We start from the raw sequence: 16770 nt of genomic DNA, 5'->3' as shown, positions 1-16770 counted from the left end.
GACGTTATTTATACCCTTTCAATTTGGGATCTCGAGGAGACGTGGATGTTTCTGTTGAGCTTATGTACTTAAGCATCATACATAATTTAACGTAAAATCCACGTCCCCTCGGGATCCCAAATTAATTTGAAAATTATTAACACCCTTGAAATGTGGTCGAACTCGTGCATCCACTTCAGACACGGTAACGCTTTAGCTTAGCAGCTACTGTGAAGATTTTGGTTCAAAAAAAGGGTCACATGTGGGAACTCTGTGCTTCTTGATACATCAGACGAGCTGTATGGACGCATTTTATGTTTTTTTGGTTGTTTTTTTATATTTTAAATCAAGTCTCCAGCTGCTTCAGTTGTTTAGCAGAATGCTGCAACTCTGTTTTGCTGTGAAGCTCCAGAAATGTTTTGTGGACTACGAGACTTCACCTGACTTTCATCAGCATGGAGGGAGGAGGTGATGACTGGATTTCCACTTTTGTGTGAGCTGTTTATCAGTTTTCAGTCACACACACACCTGAAGGAGTGCATGGTTGCTCTGGGAATCTGTAACTGTTATCTCTCAGTAATCAGGGCTGATTTAAAAGAAAAACATCCCGGAGCATCATGCAGGTGTGTGTGTGTGTGTGTGTGTTTGCTGAAACTGTCTGAGCAGTGAAATAATGGCTTTAAAGGTAACAGTGGTGCTCGTCTGACCTCTGACCTTTCCCCCTTCTCAACGATCAGTGCTGATAAGCGTGTACACTGTGGGCCACCTGAGGGCCACCTGAGTCTCTCCTCTCTGTTTCTGCTGGACTTTGATGTGTTTGTTATACTCTGGTGAACTCGACTTTCTTCAATCAAGTTTGGTACAGACAATAAAACAGTATTTCCACTTCAGCAGCGGCCTGTGTGTGTTTGAAATCACTTCATTTCATGTCCAGATCAGCTGTGTGAAACATTTTTTATTTCACAATTTTGCAGAGGTGGGAAATAACAGAGTACAAATACTCTGTTACTGCACTTCAGTAGATGTTTCAGGTATTTGTACTTGACGAGTATTTATTTTGACTTTCCCTCCCTACATCTGAACACGTATTAGTGTTAGTGTCTCGTATCTGCAGAGATTTTCTTATTTTCTCACTTTGTTGCTGCTCGGGACGCTTTACCAACCCAACATGTGGCTGTTTGACGTCCTGGGAATGAGACTCAACAATCAACTGTCTTTGTGGTGCGTTCAGGAACAGCTGGGACAAATCCTACTGACTCTACCTTTAACTTTAATAGTCTTTGAATTATATTAATATGACGTGAGCTTCAGTTAGCTTTGACCACAAATGTCCTTCAGAGGGAGACTTTTTACTCTGATACTCTGAGTACATTTCAGAGCCTGTACTCTATTACTTTTACTGGAGTACAGAAGGTGAATCAGTACTTCTACTTTTACCAGAGTCTGTTTGTACACAAGTATCTGAACTTCTGCTGGAGGAAACAATGTGTGGACTTTTGCCACTTCTGCAGTTTTGTGTTTGAACTGACACCAGGATTTGTACAAAGTTTGGAAACTGTTGAATGTTGCCAGTAATGCTTGAATTCCAGTGTCGGCCTAATCTCTGAGAAATGCTTGATTTTCAACATAATCTGAAGTTTCATCAACACAATCACTCGTGTAAACCAGATATCTTTTCGTCTAATGTTTGAAATGAAACTATCCTGTGGTCATATTTGTTTTTAAATTAGGAAGAATTAAAAAATCCTGATCAAAACAAAACATCCAAGTTAATATGAGCAGCTGGTCAAATAAACAAAGTGATGTGATGGTGAAGTTTTTAATGAATTTTACCCTGAAAAAGCTGTAAAACCTGATATATATGAAACATGCAGCAAATCAGAGGAACAACAGATATAAGTTGAACACAGAAAACAAAGCAGTCCTTGTGAATCACCCATGATCCTTCAGTCCAGGCCCGTGGTTGACCTCTGACCTTCAGCAGTCCAGAGTGGTGACATCAGAAAGCGCCGGAGGGATTTAATATGAAACACAGCACTGAGATCCTCTCTGCTGATCACTGCTGCAGTCAGGTTGATAAACAGGAGTGAAGATGAATCCACTTTTTAATCCCAGAAGTTAGAAAGTAATGTCTGAGCTCTCCTCCCGTCGGTAAACGGCTCCGAATCAGAGCAGAATCTGATGTGACTCCGGGTGTTTATTCCTCCAGAAGGTCTGGATCAGCACCGACTCTCCTCCAGAACCGAGTCAACATTAATTCACGAGTAGTTTGACACCAAACAGCTTCAGACCTCTCGTTAGAATTGGGAACATACTGTGAGTTAAACAGGTTTGTTTTATTAGTTATTTGGAAACTATGAACACATTTGGTATTTTTGTGTCTTGTCACATAAGAATAGACCATATTTATGAAGAGCTGTTCTTCTTCTTCTTCTTCTACCTGTTAATTAGGCTTCATACAACTTCCTCACTTCCTATTCCCAGGTGCAGTAGTTGTAGAATATGTTCAAGAAGAATAAAACATTAATAAGTGCTCTATAATAACGAATAAAGAGCCATTATGCTACTGACATGTATGCTAATATTAAACTAGTAAATGGTGAATGTGTGTGCTCTCACATAAAGTGTAACCAGACATGTATGTTGTTGGTCTTTGCTGTCACTCCGGCTGCCAACTGTTTACTTCCACAGTTGAACAATATCGCCACCTGCTGTTTGTCAGACCAAACTTCAACAGCTTTGTTGTAAAAAGTACTCAGAAGTCTTATTATTAAGTAGAAATAAAGATAACGTGTTAAAATATTACTTTGTGAAGTGAAAGTCACCCATACAAATAGTAAAAGTTTTAAAGTAAGGAATAAAAGTACACCATTTGCCTTCCAAAATGTGGAAGTTTAAAGTAGCAGAAAATGGAAATACTTCAGTAAAGTACAAATACCTAAAAACTGTACTTCAGTACAGTACTTGAGTAAATGTACTTGGTTACATTCCATCACTGTTGAATAGTGGAAACCATCCTACACACCTCCAGTCACAATGACAGACACGTGGATTCTCAAGCTGAGTTTAGTCTTCTGGTCCTGGTTCGCCCATGTGGAGGACTATAGTGCTGTGTCAATAAAGTTTATTATGATTATTACAAAGACAACAACGTTTTTATTCATCGCCTGTTCCATCTTTTAATCTTGGTGGCAGAATCTAAGCTCTATGAAGGTGACATGACAAAGACTCAAAGACTGAACTGGACATGACATTTATCATCTCTTCTCGTCTGTCTCCTTTTGAGGATGAAACACTGACATTTTTCACCATTTTCTGACAATTTAAAGACCAAAAAACCTAATTGATTAATTGAGGGACACACTCGACAGATTAATTGAGAATAAAAATAACTGTTAGTTTTACAGCAGGAGGTTTTCATGATGATTCCAGATATTATTTGGGGGCGTGTTGCTGCCTGAAAAGGTTTAAAAACAGCTTCTTTTATTTCTCCATCATAAAAAAAACTCTTATTTTTTAGATTCTAACCTTTACGATAACCATCAGCACTTGAACGCAACAAGATGTCGCATTTACTTCTGGTCATTGTCTCAATTCTGAGCTTTCGAGGAGTACGTGAAGGCATCGCGCGCTCTGATTGGCTGCTGGTCAGGGCCAAACAGAGTTCAGCGCCACACGCTCGCTCTCCTTGTCAAAGAGCAGAAGAAGAAGAAGAAGAAGAAGAAGAAAGAGCAGAAGAAGAAGAAGAAGGAGAGGGAGCAGGTAACAGTCCGCGCTGGGACAACACGGTTCACCTCCGCCCTCCCGGACAGCATGAAACACTCTCTGCTGACTGAAAGGAAGCTTTTAATTTAACCATTTCAAAGACATCGAGTCTGTGGAGCTACAACAGAAGGGCCCCGCCGAGAAGCGCATCACGCTTCGCTTTCCTCGTCCGCTGGAGTAAGCTAGCTTAGCCCGTTAGCTTAGCGGGTAACCCACTCACCCGTGTCCGTCCGTCCGTGCAGGACTTCAACATCAGGAGCGAGGAGATCCAGTCGGAGCTGCACCAAAACCCGGACCCGGACTTGACTCTTTACAGCTTCAGCTGCACGTTTTGGGTCCAAGCGCGGCGTTTGCACGCAAAGTTTTGACAAAACCGCCACAAAAAACATCCTGCAAAACAAGGAAGTCTGGATGAACTTTGCTGCTAGCCTGCTAGCTAGCACCTAGCCAGCTCTGCAGCTGCACTGCTTCATTGTGCTGCTGCAGCTGAAGGGGGACTCTGCAGCCTCTCGTTGCTGATATTGATGATCTGAAAGAGCATCTCGGCGTAGAGTCGACATTTCGATCGCTATCTATCGGAGCCAGTCTGGTAGTTTGCTCTGCCACCACGTCTCTTATCTGCCAACTCGGAGAAGAGTCAGACAAACGTTTCAGAGATGATTCCCGACAAAGCCCCGAAGGAGGACGTCTTCCACGGGTCTGAGGACTTGAAGAAGGAGGCTCACATCGCCAGCTTTGAGAAATATAAAGAGCTCTACCTGAAGTCCATAGAGAACCCTGACGGTACGTCTCCATTTACAGTATCTCAATCAATCAAGTGTAAGATAGAGAGCTTCAGGTGAGGGGTGCACCTGCCACATGCGATATAAAGACATCACCTGGCTGTAAAATACTGTGTTAAAGATACTGCATTTCGTTTTAAACAGCAGTACAAACAGAATATGACACCGCTGCAGAAACTCTTCACACGTTTCAGGAGTGTCAAAGGTTTCTGAGTTACTGAGCCATAACCCAGCTCTGTGTCTCACACCTGCACTGCCAGCTGTTAGTGGAGGGTGTCTTCAAAGTCTTCACAAATCAAGACGACATTATTCACGCATGAATAATGTTGTGCACTCTAATGTGAAATGTATTCGTGTGTTAGTAGCTGTATCTGACCATATCTGGGCTCAGCTTCACTCTTAAAAGAGATTTTAATCTCAGCGTGACTTCCTAGTTGACTTACAGTGATAGATAAATGTGTTTAAAAGTTCTGTCACGTGTATCAACAGTTAAATATAATTAAGTTTCTTTTTCTTTTCTGCACAAGAATCAGAAACTTCAATTGCCCATAAAAGCTAAATCCTATCTAAAGCTTATTTCTGTGCTCAATACTTTACAATACAAGCTTAATTTTGTTCTGTGGCAAATTCCCCTTTTCTGTAATTTGACTAAGTTCTGCCTGTAGAGAGAATTTTACAGGAAAAATAATCAAATCACAACTTTATTTGCACTTTTCATAAGACAGAAGTAAAACAAAGTGCTTCACACAATGTTATAATGAGGCTGCAACTGATGATTATATATTATCGATTAATCAGAGTATTCTGACTTTGATTGTTTAGTCTAAAAAATACACAAAAACAGGCAAATATATGCCTCTTACCTCCCAGGTGATGTTTCAAAGAAGGTTTTGTCCGACTCCTAGTCTAGAACCCAGAAAAATGTAATTTCCGAAGACGTAGAACAGAAAATGTCATTTTGTCAGGCCTCTCTGACGTGATAGTTTTCTGGCTTTCCTTGCAGTGAACTGTGTTCTGGACTGTTTGTGAGAAAGAAATGTATTTAAAATTTAACAGACACAAAGAACACAGATACCGATAATGCTGAATATCGGCCCAGATAATCGTTTTATTCCTAAATTGCAGACGCCTCTTTGAGCTCTGAAAAACTGCAACTTCCCTCTTTTCACTGTTTTACAGACTAAATAATTATTCAAGAATATAATTGTCACATTAATCGATAATAGAAATAACTCTTCTGTTGCATGATTTGTCAAAAAGCAGTTTATTCCTACAGTGTTTGGTCTGACAGCGTATGACACAGTATGCAGTGAAGTGAGTTATTTTTGGTTCCTGGTTATAAGGAAGCTCCTCTGCCGAGGCCTTTGGGTGGGACGGGCCTCGCCTGAACTCACCAGGCGGGAGGAGGGAGCGGTTGGTGGATCTGTGCAGCTATTGTTAATCAAACAGGTCATTTCCTCGTGAAGTGTGGAACAAGAGAGGCAATCAAACAAGTTCCTCCTGCAGGCGGAAGCTGATGCTCAGGGCTGTTTTATTACATCCACCAGAGTTTTATCATGATGCAGTGTGTAGTTATTGTCATTTACAGTAAGTTAATGATAACCAGCAAGTGTTGGTCAAATAAAAGTCTCTCATGAGGAAATCGGTGAGTCTAACGGGAAGGAAACGTTGCAGCAAGAAGACAGTTAACCTTGAGTGACATCACAGTGCTGAATCACCTTTAGACTTGGTTTGTGTCCTCTAGAGCTGCAACACTAGACGGATCATTCTACTGACAGTAGAGCTGCAAAGATATGTTGAAAGAAAATTAAAGAAAAGTCATTTTCAAACAAAAAAATCAAACATTGGCTGCTTCCAGCTTGTTAAATGTGAAGATTTGCTCCTTTTCTTTGTCATTTCTGACACTCAATGACGTCTTTTGGACGATTTGTAGACATTTTGTAAACTAAACGATTAATCAATGAATCATGGAAATAGTTAGTTGCAGCTCTCATTGACAAAAAGTTAATGGGCAACTATTTTGATAGTTGTTGAACCTTTTTCCAGATTTTTCTGGTTGAAGCTTTCTCTGTTTTAGATAAACACCGTTTTGGATTTTGGTCAGAACAAGTCTTTTAAAGTTCGTGGGAAACTGACATTTCATTTTTCATTGATTTCTGGCACTTTGTAGAAAAAAAAATGTGTTTGATGAAAATGTTGCCGTTCTTGTGTGCGATCCGAAAAATCAAACTGATCACAATTATGAGAGTTAATGAAATTTCAACTCAAACACATTTTCTGAGACACAGTTTGGATTTTTGTTTTGTTTTTCTTGACATTTTAAATGTTAAACTTTTCATTGATTGATTAGTGAAACAACCAGAAGTTTAATCTTTAATGAAAATGATAGATGCTGTGATTTGCACCCTCGGATAATTTCCTCTCCTGAAACACATTTCATTAATCAAATCTTATAATTTCAGACTCATGCATGATCACGTGAGCGACCTGTATGACTTCAGATGTATCTGAGATGTTCCCTGCATCTTCCAGCTGTTACTCATGAGCACATTGTTTCATCAGGAGGTTTCTCTCTCTCTCTCTCTCTCTCTCGTCCTGCAGAGTTCTGGGGTGACGTTGCCAAAGATTTCTTCTGGAAGACCAAACACACGGGTCAGTTCCTCGACTACAACTTCGACGTGACTAAAGGAGAAATATTCGTCAAGTGTATGGAGGGAGCCTCCACCAACATCTGCTACAACGTCCTCGACCGCAACGTCCACGAGAGGAAACTGGGCGACAAAGTGGCCTTCTACTGGTTAGTGTGTGTGTGTGTGATTCCTGTGGTTGAACACTGACACGAAGTCTTTGTAGTGGTTTTAGAGTGAGTGTGTGTTTGCATGTTTTCACTGTTTCATTTGGTTGCATGTGTCTGTAAGTACAAGCATGTCTCCTGCAGACTTGATCGGATGCCTGTGCTGAAGTTTTAAGTTTCATCTCTGTTGCGCCAGATCGAGTTCTCCTCGTTTAGTTTCTCTGAAGATTGACTGCTTCTTTCTCTCTTCCTTCATTCAACCAGATAAAACAAACAGTGAGATTAATAGTTTACGGAGAGACAAGGCCAAGAAGGCAGAACAAAAATTAAGTTGTGACGATCAATGCCGACACACTCTGAAGAGCAGGGACTCCTCAGCAAATGATCCGTTTACTTTCTCACCAGAAGGCGTTGTGTGTCTTTGAGGTCTCAAAACATCTTGAATTTGTTTCCTTTGCTGGCACATTATCGCTACCAGCAGATCAGGTGATTATTGGCACAAGCGTATCACATCACCTGAGTCCTCTGTGTTTGCACAAATACAAACCATCACTTCATAGCACTGCTCGCTATTTAAAGACCCAGAGGAACTTTTCAAGGTGCACGTACCGGCTGACGGTCCGGAGATGTTTGGAATAACCTGCATTTTTTTTTTAACGTGGGACAAAAGTGTGAGAGATGGAGCCGAAGCTGGAGGAAAAGAAAAAGAGGGAATCGTGACGGGATGAAGTATGTGAGAAAGAAAGAGAGACAAAGGAGGGAGGATGAGTGCAGCTCCATTCATTCGATCCGCTGGTGTTCAATCCTGTTATTGTGTTCACAGAGAGGAGCCCCTCACAAAGAGGCCACACACACACACACACACACACACACACACAGGAGGCTTTAAATACATCAGTGACCCCCTTTAAACACACTTTCTCTTCCACTGAGGAATGTAGGCGCAAACCAACACACTTATTCACACACAGAGAACAGACAGTATGAAGATCAGCGCTGCAGCGATTAGTCGATTAATTTATTATTTAATCAGTTGAACAGGTGAAATGAGACATTTAGTTTGATTTTAAGGGGAACACATTGATTCACATCGCTGTAAATGTGCCAGCGTTTTTGCTGTTATCTGAATTTTCTCGGACCAGAAAATAATAACTGATGATAAATAATAAATAATGGGTTGTTCAGACTGATTACGATCTTGTGTATCGTAGTTACTCATTCATTATTGGGAGCAGACCAGTTTAATCTTCTTGTTTTGAGCGTAAAGTCATCAGGCAATGATTTCAAACAACTAATTGTTTAAATAATTTATTAAAAGTCGGCCTGGCATGCAGAGAAACTGCAAATCTTTACGTTTGTTGTTAGATTTTGTATCATTAATCTTAATCTGTAACAAAAGAAATAAAAATATCAAATAATTGTCGTGGAGCAGAAGTCGGGGTGATGAGGTGAGCCATAATTTTAACATTTTATAATAGTTGCTGCTGCATTAGTGTTTGTTGTGCAGGGTGAAGTCGGGGATGTAAGGAGTTCATCTCTCTCTTTATGAACACATACCTGCTCACATTCTTCCATCTCTTTCTCTTGGCTGACCTTCTTTCTTCTCTCTGCAGCATCACTTCACTTCATCATCTTTCTTTCTTCCTTCTCTCGAGCCTCTCGCTCTCTCCTCTCTCTCATTGTGTCACTTGCCTCCGGTCGCTGATGTGTCCTGATTTGAATGTGAAGCCACAGAGAGGATTGCAGTTGGACCACGCTGAGCCTTTTTAAAGCAGGGTTATCCAGGGAGAGGATGGAGCAACGTGATTGAATGTAGCAGTGATACCAGAAATGCGAACCTCTCTGGGGTTTACGGATATAGATCAAAATAACTTGGTCACCAAATTATTATTTTCACTTTTTATCTGATTCCTCTTTCAGTCCCTCAATTGTTTGCATTAGTGTAAAAAGTTCACCAGTTTCCTTGAGACCAAGGCGATGGCTCAGAAGCTGTTATAGCTAATATTGATCCTTTAAAATGTGCCCAGATCAGTCCTGATTCTGAGTATTAAGATTGACTCTCTACTTACAAATGTTAAAAAGTAAACGTCACAACAGATTTGAAATAATTTGGATTTGAATCAGATCTTAAGTTTTAGGCCACTGTGAGCAAAGTTTGCTTGCTTGATGCTAATATTGTATTTTTAATGAATGTTTCATCGGTGTGATGAATGATAATGTTTTGTCATAACTGGGTTATTCAGAAACACATTCCTGACAGGTTATTTATTTTCTCCCACGTCAAAGTTCGCTCATATTAAACTCTACAGGAGGAGAACGAGGCGAGGTCAGTTTGATCTGTCAGTCATTTAAATGAATGTTGACCAAAATCCAGTCTGACTGCATTAAACTGACCAGCTGGACACGTTATGTGATATAACATATTCACATGTCACCTGATAGTCAGTGTTCAAAAAGTGTAGACACCCTTTTTTTTCAAGTATCGTGTGCAAAGTGTTTGAACTCATGGAGAACATTATGCAGGCGTGGAGTTAAATAAAAAGTAGTCTAGAATTTATTTTCTTTAATTTAAATGATGAGCAGAACCAGTTTGTCTTCAGCAAACTCAACATGAAACATGAGTTGTTGAGTTTGTTCCTCTGATACAAAAATCCTGCAGGACAACATCTCCTCTGCATGATTTGTTGCTTTCATGCTGGTTTATTTTTAGTGTGTTTGTCTCCTCATTGGTTGCTGACATTTAAATCCACAGGGTTGAAAATGTCTTTCACTGTTGTGTATTTATAGGTGTGTGTGTGTGTGTGCGCGCGCGTGTGTGTGTACTGGCAGGTATGTGTGTGTTTATAAATGTGTGTACATGCCGTTATCTTAAATTTTCCAGACAGGATGGCTGGGCAAAGAAACACGTCGGATGACCTTCGTTGAAGTGTGTGTTGCTCCAGCATGTGTAACAGTCGGTGTTAGAACGACTCCAGGAGACAAAATAAAGCGAAAACAAAGTCAGTTTTATTGAAAAAGTGCTGTGTGCTGTTTAAGGGAATTAAAGTTGTTTTCATCATCAGTTTATCTGCCATTACCTGACGTACCAGGTGGTTTGTTAGACAGAAAGGCATTTTTAGAAACGGGGGTCATTTTTTTCCCGTGGTGTCGATATTTTTCATGTTTATTGTATCGAAGTGAGAAATTCCAGTATCGTGACGACACTATCTCAAAATATTTATGATCTTTAACACGTGCTGTCTCAAGCTTCTCTGTAGCGCTGCAACAATGAGTCAGTGGAGAGAAAAATATTTGCCAACTATTGTAATAAGCGATTAATTGTTTCAACATTCGCTGGTCCCTTTTTAAATGTGAGGATTTGTTGCTTTTCTTCATCATTTATTTTTTGTACTGAAGCAATCACATTTTGGACTGCTGTCAGGTTAAACATGTAGATTTATGATGTGAATCAGGTCATTGAAAGTAAACTCTGTAAATGTTTGAACGGTTTAATGTGCAGACACTTAACATAAATACTGAAACAGTTAACCAGCTTTATGTACTTTGGTTTGACGCCAGCCTGCTGCTCGTTTGTGGCACCGTCAAGTTCCACATGTGTCGACTCAACACAGAAGTCAGACTGGGTATAAACTGTATCTGCAGACCTGACTGTGAACTCAGATATCGTGTGTGAAACGGTTATCAAGGTCGGAGCCTCATCGTAGTGTCAGTGATTCTGTGAATGCAGCGCCCATCAGCTGTTGGTGCCAAGTGGGTCACAGAGACCTTTCAGCTATGCAGCCTCCCCTCCTACCAACACACACATTCAGATACAGTGTGCTATTGAGAAACACACACACTCTGAAGCAGCAGTGTTGGCTGTTGTCTGCTGTTTCTGGATCATTTTCCAGTTTCTGAGAAATCCACGCTCGCTGCTGCTGAAAGAGATGTTTTGCAATCTTTTGTTTTTGTTGAAGTGCATTTCGGTTTGTGCTGGAAGCCAACGAAAGGCGAGGCTGCTGCTAATGCTGTTTTTTTTTTTTTTAACTGACATTATCAGCCAGAATGGGTTAGGCAATATCTCAGAGAGAGGAAAGTGAAGAAAAACACACACACACATTACACTAAACATGCTACAGCTACCTGAAAATGATTTTTCCTGCAGTCAGTCAAAGACAAAGTGTTGGATGAGTTTTGTGTCAAATGAGCCTGTTTCTTGAGGGGTTGCCTTACTGTGCTGTAATCTGTACATCTTGTACTAGTTTTCCACAAACAGTCCAGTGCAGTTACTTTATGGTGTTTCACTGCGGTTGATCTGAGAACATGCTAATGAATCAGAAAAAAAAGGACATGTCTGAGCTTGTATTTATTCCAAGGAGCTCATAAATTGTTATCATTTCTTCATTTCTGATACATGAGTTTTGCAAGTTGTCTATTTTCTCAGTTTTCTCCTCATCGTGCATTTAAAGACATATTATGTTCCGTCTCTGCACTAAAATGTCTAAAAACGACCAGACCTTTCTCCTATATTTTGTTGAGTTGTGTATCGCAAATGTTTCCGACAGTGTTCAAATTAGAGAAATCCGCAGGTTTACTCGAGGTTTATACATTTTGACAGAAGGAACATTTATATTTCTTTGCGTTAGTGACGCAGTGTTGATCCGCCCCAAAGAGCCAGATTACTTTACTATACACTAGCTGTAAGCTAATGTCGGCAGCAACGACACCAGCAAGGGTGTGTGTGTCTGTGTGTCTGATTCAGGTGAAGCTCTGAGTGAAGTCAGACCTCAGCAGAGACTCTGGTTCTGGTTCTGGTTCTGGTTCTCTGTCTCCTCTCTGTAACGTTACGTTCATGAGGTGAAGTACATTTCCCCTCCAGTTCCAGTCAGCAGTCAACATTACAGAACAGAAACACCCGACAGTGGAGTTCACATCCGGATCACTGCTGCAGTCAGGTTGATAAACAGGAGTGAAGATAAATCCACTTTTTAATCCCAAAAAGTTAGAAAGTCATCTCTGAGCTCTCCTCCCGTCGGTAAACAGCTCCTGGTGTTTATTCCTCCAGAAGGTCTGGATCTAATCCAGACTCTGCAGCCGAGCAGCCTCCTACACTTAAAACTTGACTTCTTGCTCTCTTTGTTTTTGCCTCTGCACTCTTTGTTCTCGTCCCCATTTGTGGCTTTCGCCCTCCAACCACCGTCTTAATGCACTCTCATACTCTCTTTGTCTCTTATTGACTCTCCGTCTCTTACTTGCTTTCGGTCATCCATCTTCTACCTGCACACATTTTTCCCTCAGGTGCACTTAAACTCTATTTCTTAACCTGTGCTCCAGTTCCAGCGTACATGTGATACGTCTCAGCATTCACAACAAAAATGTGGCCTCATTTAAAAATCAAAAAACTTGGTGATCTAGGTGAGCCACTCACAGCTGTGAAAAGTTGAAATAAGATTCTGCTGGTGACGCCTGGAAGAACATGTCAAACATTATAAAACAATAAGATAACAATATTAAATGTTTGGAAAATACATGTGTGCAGTTTAGTTTGCTGTGTAAATCCAAAGTTGCAGTTTGACCGACGTGCATCAGAGCATTTATTGCATAATTTCCTGTTAGTACAAAATGGTAGAGTACATTAATTTATTGTGCAATAACTGCAAAACAGTTTCACAAATGAGGTACTTCATACGAATGTGAATTTAAGACTATATTAATTAATCTGGTGATTCTTGATTTCCTGTTTTTTTCCTTCTTTATCTGAAATGACAGAAAAATGTGCCGCAGTTCCTGTGTTCAATTCAAGTAGTTTCCTGAGCAGCCTGAACACCTAATCGATAAATGGTTTCAGCTGTAATTGACATGAATTCATCATGAAAATACGTTAGTTGTAACTCTGCCCTACAACACACTGTTGGTATGATTTAAAACCCTTAAAAGAAAACATCTTGTATGTGGTTTTTACCTAAATATACATATATCATTCCTCAAACCTGTTAAATAAGTCAGAATTTAAAGTTTTAACAGTTTGAATACTTTAAACAAGGAGCTCAAGTCGACAGAAATACACTACAAAAGATGTATTTCACACGTCTTCATGATTTGACAGAATTATACGTTTTCTACAGTTGTATACTTTTAATCTCCGGGGTTTGTAAGCAGATGATTTTTATATTGTGATGTAATATTTTGGAGCTGGAGTTGTTGCACAGTGTCAGAGCCTCGCTCCGTCCTCTCGCCACTGTTTGTCAGTCATGTCTCCAGTTTGTCGTCTGCGATGCCGAGAGACGAGCGAGACGAAGAGCACTTCAGGAAGGACTGTAATGTAATAATCTGGAGAGGCAGAACTGTCACAGCTCATTCATCTGTGTGTGTGTGTCTGTGTGTCTGTGTCTGTGTCTGTGAGTGTGAGTGAGTGTGTGTGTGTGTGACCCTTAGTGATGCTTTTGCAAGCGAGCAGTTCCTGAAACGCCCAGGATGACACTGTGTTGTGAAAAAGGGGAAAGTTTAGTCGAGTTTCATAACTGGGCTGAAGTTTGACTGATGAAAACGTGGCTGCAGCAACAGTTTATGTTCGTGGGCTGTTTGGTTTTGTAAGTGCGGTTTGTGATGTGGTCGAGTCGTGTGTTGAAAACTGGATCAACTCTGCTCGGCTGCCCCGGGGCAAGGACAGTCTGCCCGACCTACAACCGGACCAAACAACCAACCAACCCCGCTCCGTCTGATGTAATCCAGGTCTTCAGAAGCCCCAGAGATCCCAGATTGATTTGAAAAGACGTTAAAACCAAAGACTCTTCATTTACTGTCATAAATCACAAAGAAAAGCAGCAAATCCTCACATTCAAGAAACTGGAACCAGCAAATGTTTGACATTTGTGCTTGTAAAAAGACTTAAATTATTATTTATTTTATTTATTTTGACCAACAGATCAGTTAATTGGCTAATCGTTTGGTTGCAGGTCAGGTATTTAAGCAGGACTTAAACCATCTTAGAGGCCCTGTTGATATTTTAAATTAGCACAAACCAGTTGATGGTTGACATTTTAATCTAGTTTAGTTTTTTTGTCTGACACTTTTCTGTATGTTTTGATGTTTATTTCAGGGAAGGCAACGAGCAAGGAGATGAGCTGACGGTGACCTACAGAGAGCTGCTGCAGAGAGTCTGTCAGTTCGCCAACGTCCTGAAGTCTCAGGGTAAAACTACCTGATCTGAAGTTACACCTGTGTTCTGAAGTATGGCGGTAAAGACTCATCTAGTCCTCCTGCTTTATTGTTGACTTGATTATACCGTCTTTGTGTTGTCGTGTGCAGGAGTGAAGAAGGGCGACCGTGTCTCCATCTACATGCCCATGGTGGTGGAGCTGGTGGTAGCCATGTTGGCTTGTGTCCGTATCGGAGCCGTTCACTCCATAGTGGTGAGTTGGAGACGCATGCACGCTACGTCAGCACGGTGAACGATGGTTAGTTTGAGATCAAAGACACGTGTTGATACTGTGTGTGCTGCTGTTTCTAGTTTGCAGGTTTCTCTGCGGAGTCTCTGTGTGAGAGGATCTTGGACTCTCAGTGTTCACTGCTCATCACAGCAGGTGGGTTTCAGACTAAAGTTATCAAATCTACATCGCAGGTTAACGAAGGGCTTGTAGGGTGCTGGAGGATGGTTGTGTGAGTTGTTCTTGTACTTGTTCACGGGGATTAATGCCTCCCTGACACTAACGGGCCGGCCACAATGGATGCCTGTGTACTGCGTGGCGGCTGCGTTGCTGAGCTGCTGCTCCTCACTTGCGTGGACGCACAGATACAGACAGGCTGGTATGATGTCGATATGACTGTCTACAGGTCGTTTTCAGGTCTATTTCTGTTGAGAACTGCCGGCAAGTCGCAGTAAATAGGCGAGACTCCAAATCTCAAGATGCAGCCTCGCCTGACACGCGTGCGAGACGTGCTAGTCAGCCAGTGTGGCTGCTCTAACCTGTTAACATGGACGCCAAAATGAAAGCGAGACGTTGCAACACACACACACACACACACACACACACACACACACACACACACACACACACACACACACACACACACTACACACACACACACACACTGCTCACACACACACACACACACACACACACACACTTCACACACACACACACGCTGCTCACACAGGCAGTTTGTCCAGCCTGTAATCATATCACCTGCTGACGTGTCCTTTATCTCAAGACACTGATTCTGAACCAGCTCCAGATCTGCTGCTCACTGTCTGATATTGAACTCTCAGCTCTCTGCGCTCAGACAGGAAGGGAAGCACATTTTTTTTTGCTGAGAGCCGTAATGACTCAGTAGCTGTGTTTCCATCAGTTTATTTTTATGCCTATTAGAAAAGGTTTCACTCAACTTCTAAAGATCTGTTGTAACCTTCCTCACACTGATATATGAAACAATCAGAAATGTCATTCGTCCATCGTATCTGAGGTTCGTCATGTTTTTGCTCTTCCTCTGCATGGTGTAATGTTATAATGGTTTTCTGACTGAAGAACTGGTGCAAACTGCTGATAGTTGCACCGGTAGTGGATGGAAACCGGGCTAATCAGTGATGTATTCTGGCATTGTGTTGATCTCTTTGTCATATAATTAACAGACAGTTCAGTTTGAGACACCAGTGATCCAGCAGGATGTGGTTAAGCGACTTGCTCAAAGAGCCCTCGGCACAACACGTTGGACCCTGTCGCTCCCTCTGGCTCCTCAGAACGAGCTGCTGGGCTGTGACCACTAATCAAAGTCTTATTATCTGGATTAGAGTCTGGCGATATAAATCTGTTAATCCACGGGGTTAATGGCCTGTGGTTGGAGTCCACACATATTTTTCTCATTCATAGAAGTCCTGTAAGTGGATCACAGTCTTTAGCTCGGGGCCTTTCATCCTGACCGGCTGTGTACTTTTATTACGCTGTCGAGAGTAACGAGAGCGTGAAGAGTGAAACGGAGCTTCCACCGGGTCTCGTTGGGTTTTATTACTGCAGATAAAGTTTGTGAACTATGTCAGTGACTCATGAGGCGTGTTGTAAAACTGACGGGTGACTAACGGCAATGAATAACAGAAATGTGACTGTCTCAGCTAGTTTTTGTATAACGTTATGTCCAATTTGGAGATGTGTTCTGCCTTTTATTGAGGATGAGCTTCCCTTTGAGGATTCACTCCAGACATGTTTGAAGAAACATAAAAAGACACTATTTTGTTAAATTACCTTGTTAACAACTCTTAAAAGCATATTCATGCCTCTTCCTCAATAATAAATCTCTCTCCCACTTCTCTGAAAAGTCATTAGATTTGCTTTGGAAACAAATATTTTTATTGCATCACAGATAGACACATATTTTTGTGTTTGATAAACAATCTCTCAAAGAATCTTAAATCATACATCATAAGGTATTCCTGCACAGATAAAGGATAAATAAACACCTTCCAGTAGTTTTTTAGTT

The 16770-nt window shown here is 41.1% G+C and overlaps 1 protein-coding gene across 3 annotated transcripts in view; it reads left to right on the top strand.

The window, feature by feature from the left end:
• Positions 1-3720: 3720 nt before the first annotated feature.
• Positions 3721-16770, top strand: part of acss2 (acyl-CoA synthetase short chain family member 2) — a 28762-nt gene continuing 15712 nt past the window's right edge. For all 3 annotated transcript variants that reach the window (XM_073470085.1, XM_073470084.1, XM_073470083.1), the window contains exons 1-5: positions 3721-4527; positions 7128-7323; positions 14399-14490; positions 14608-14711; positions 14810-14882. In XM_073470085.1, coding sequence (XP_073326186.1) covers positions 4401-4527; positions 7128-7323; positions 14399-14490; positions 14608-14711; positions 14810-14882 — 592 coding nt within the window. In that variant the 5' untranslated portion in view covers positions 3721-4400. The remainder of the gene's footprint in view (positions 4528-7127; positions 7324-14398; positions 14491-14607; positions 14712-14809; positions 14883-16770) is intronic.

Source organism: Pagrus major, chromosome 7 (genome assembly GCF_040436345.1).
Source record: "Pagrus major chromosome 7, Pma_NU_1.0".
In the NCBI taxonomy this organism is placed as follows: Eukaryota; Metazoa; Chordata; class Actinopteri; order Spariformes; family Sparidae; genus Pagrus; species Pagrus major.
The sequence above is the reverse complement of the archived record's forward strand: the minus strand, read 5'-3'. Positions and strand labels throughout refer to the sequence as shown.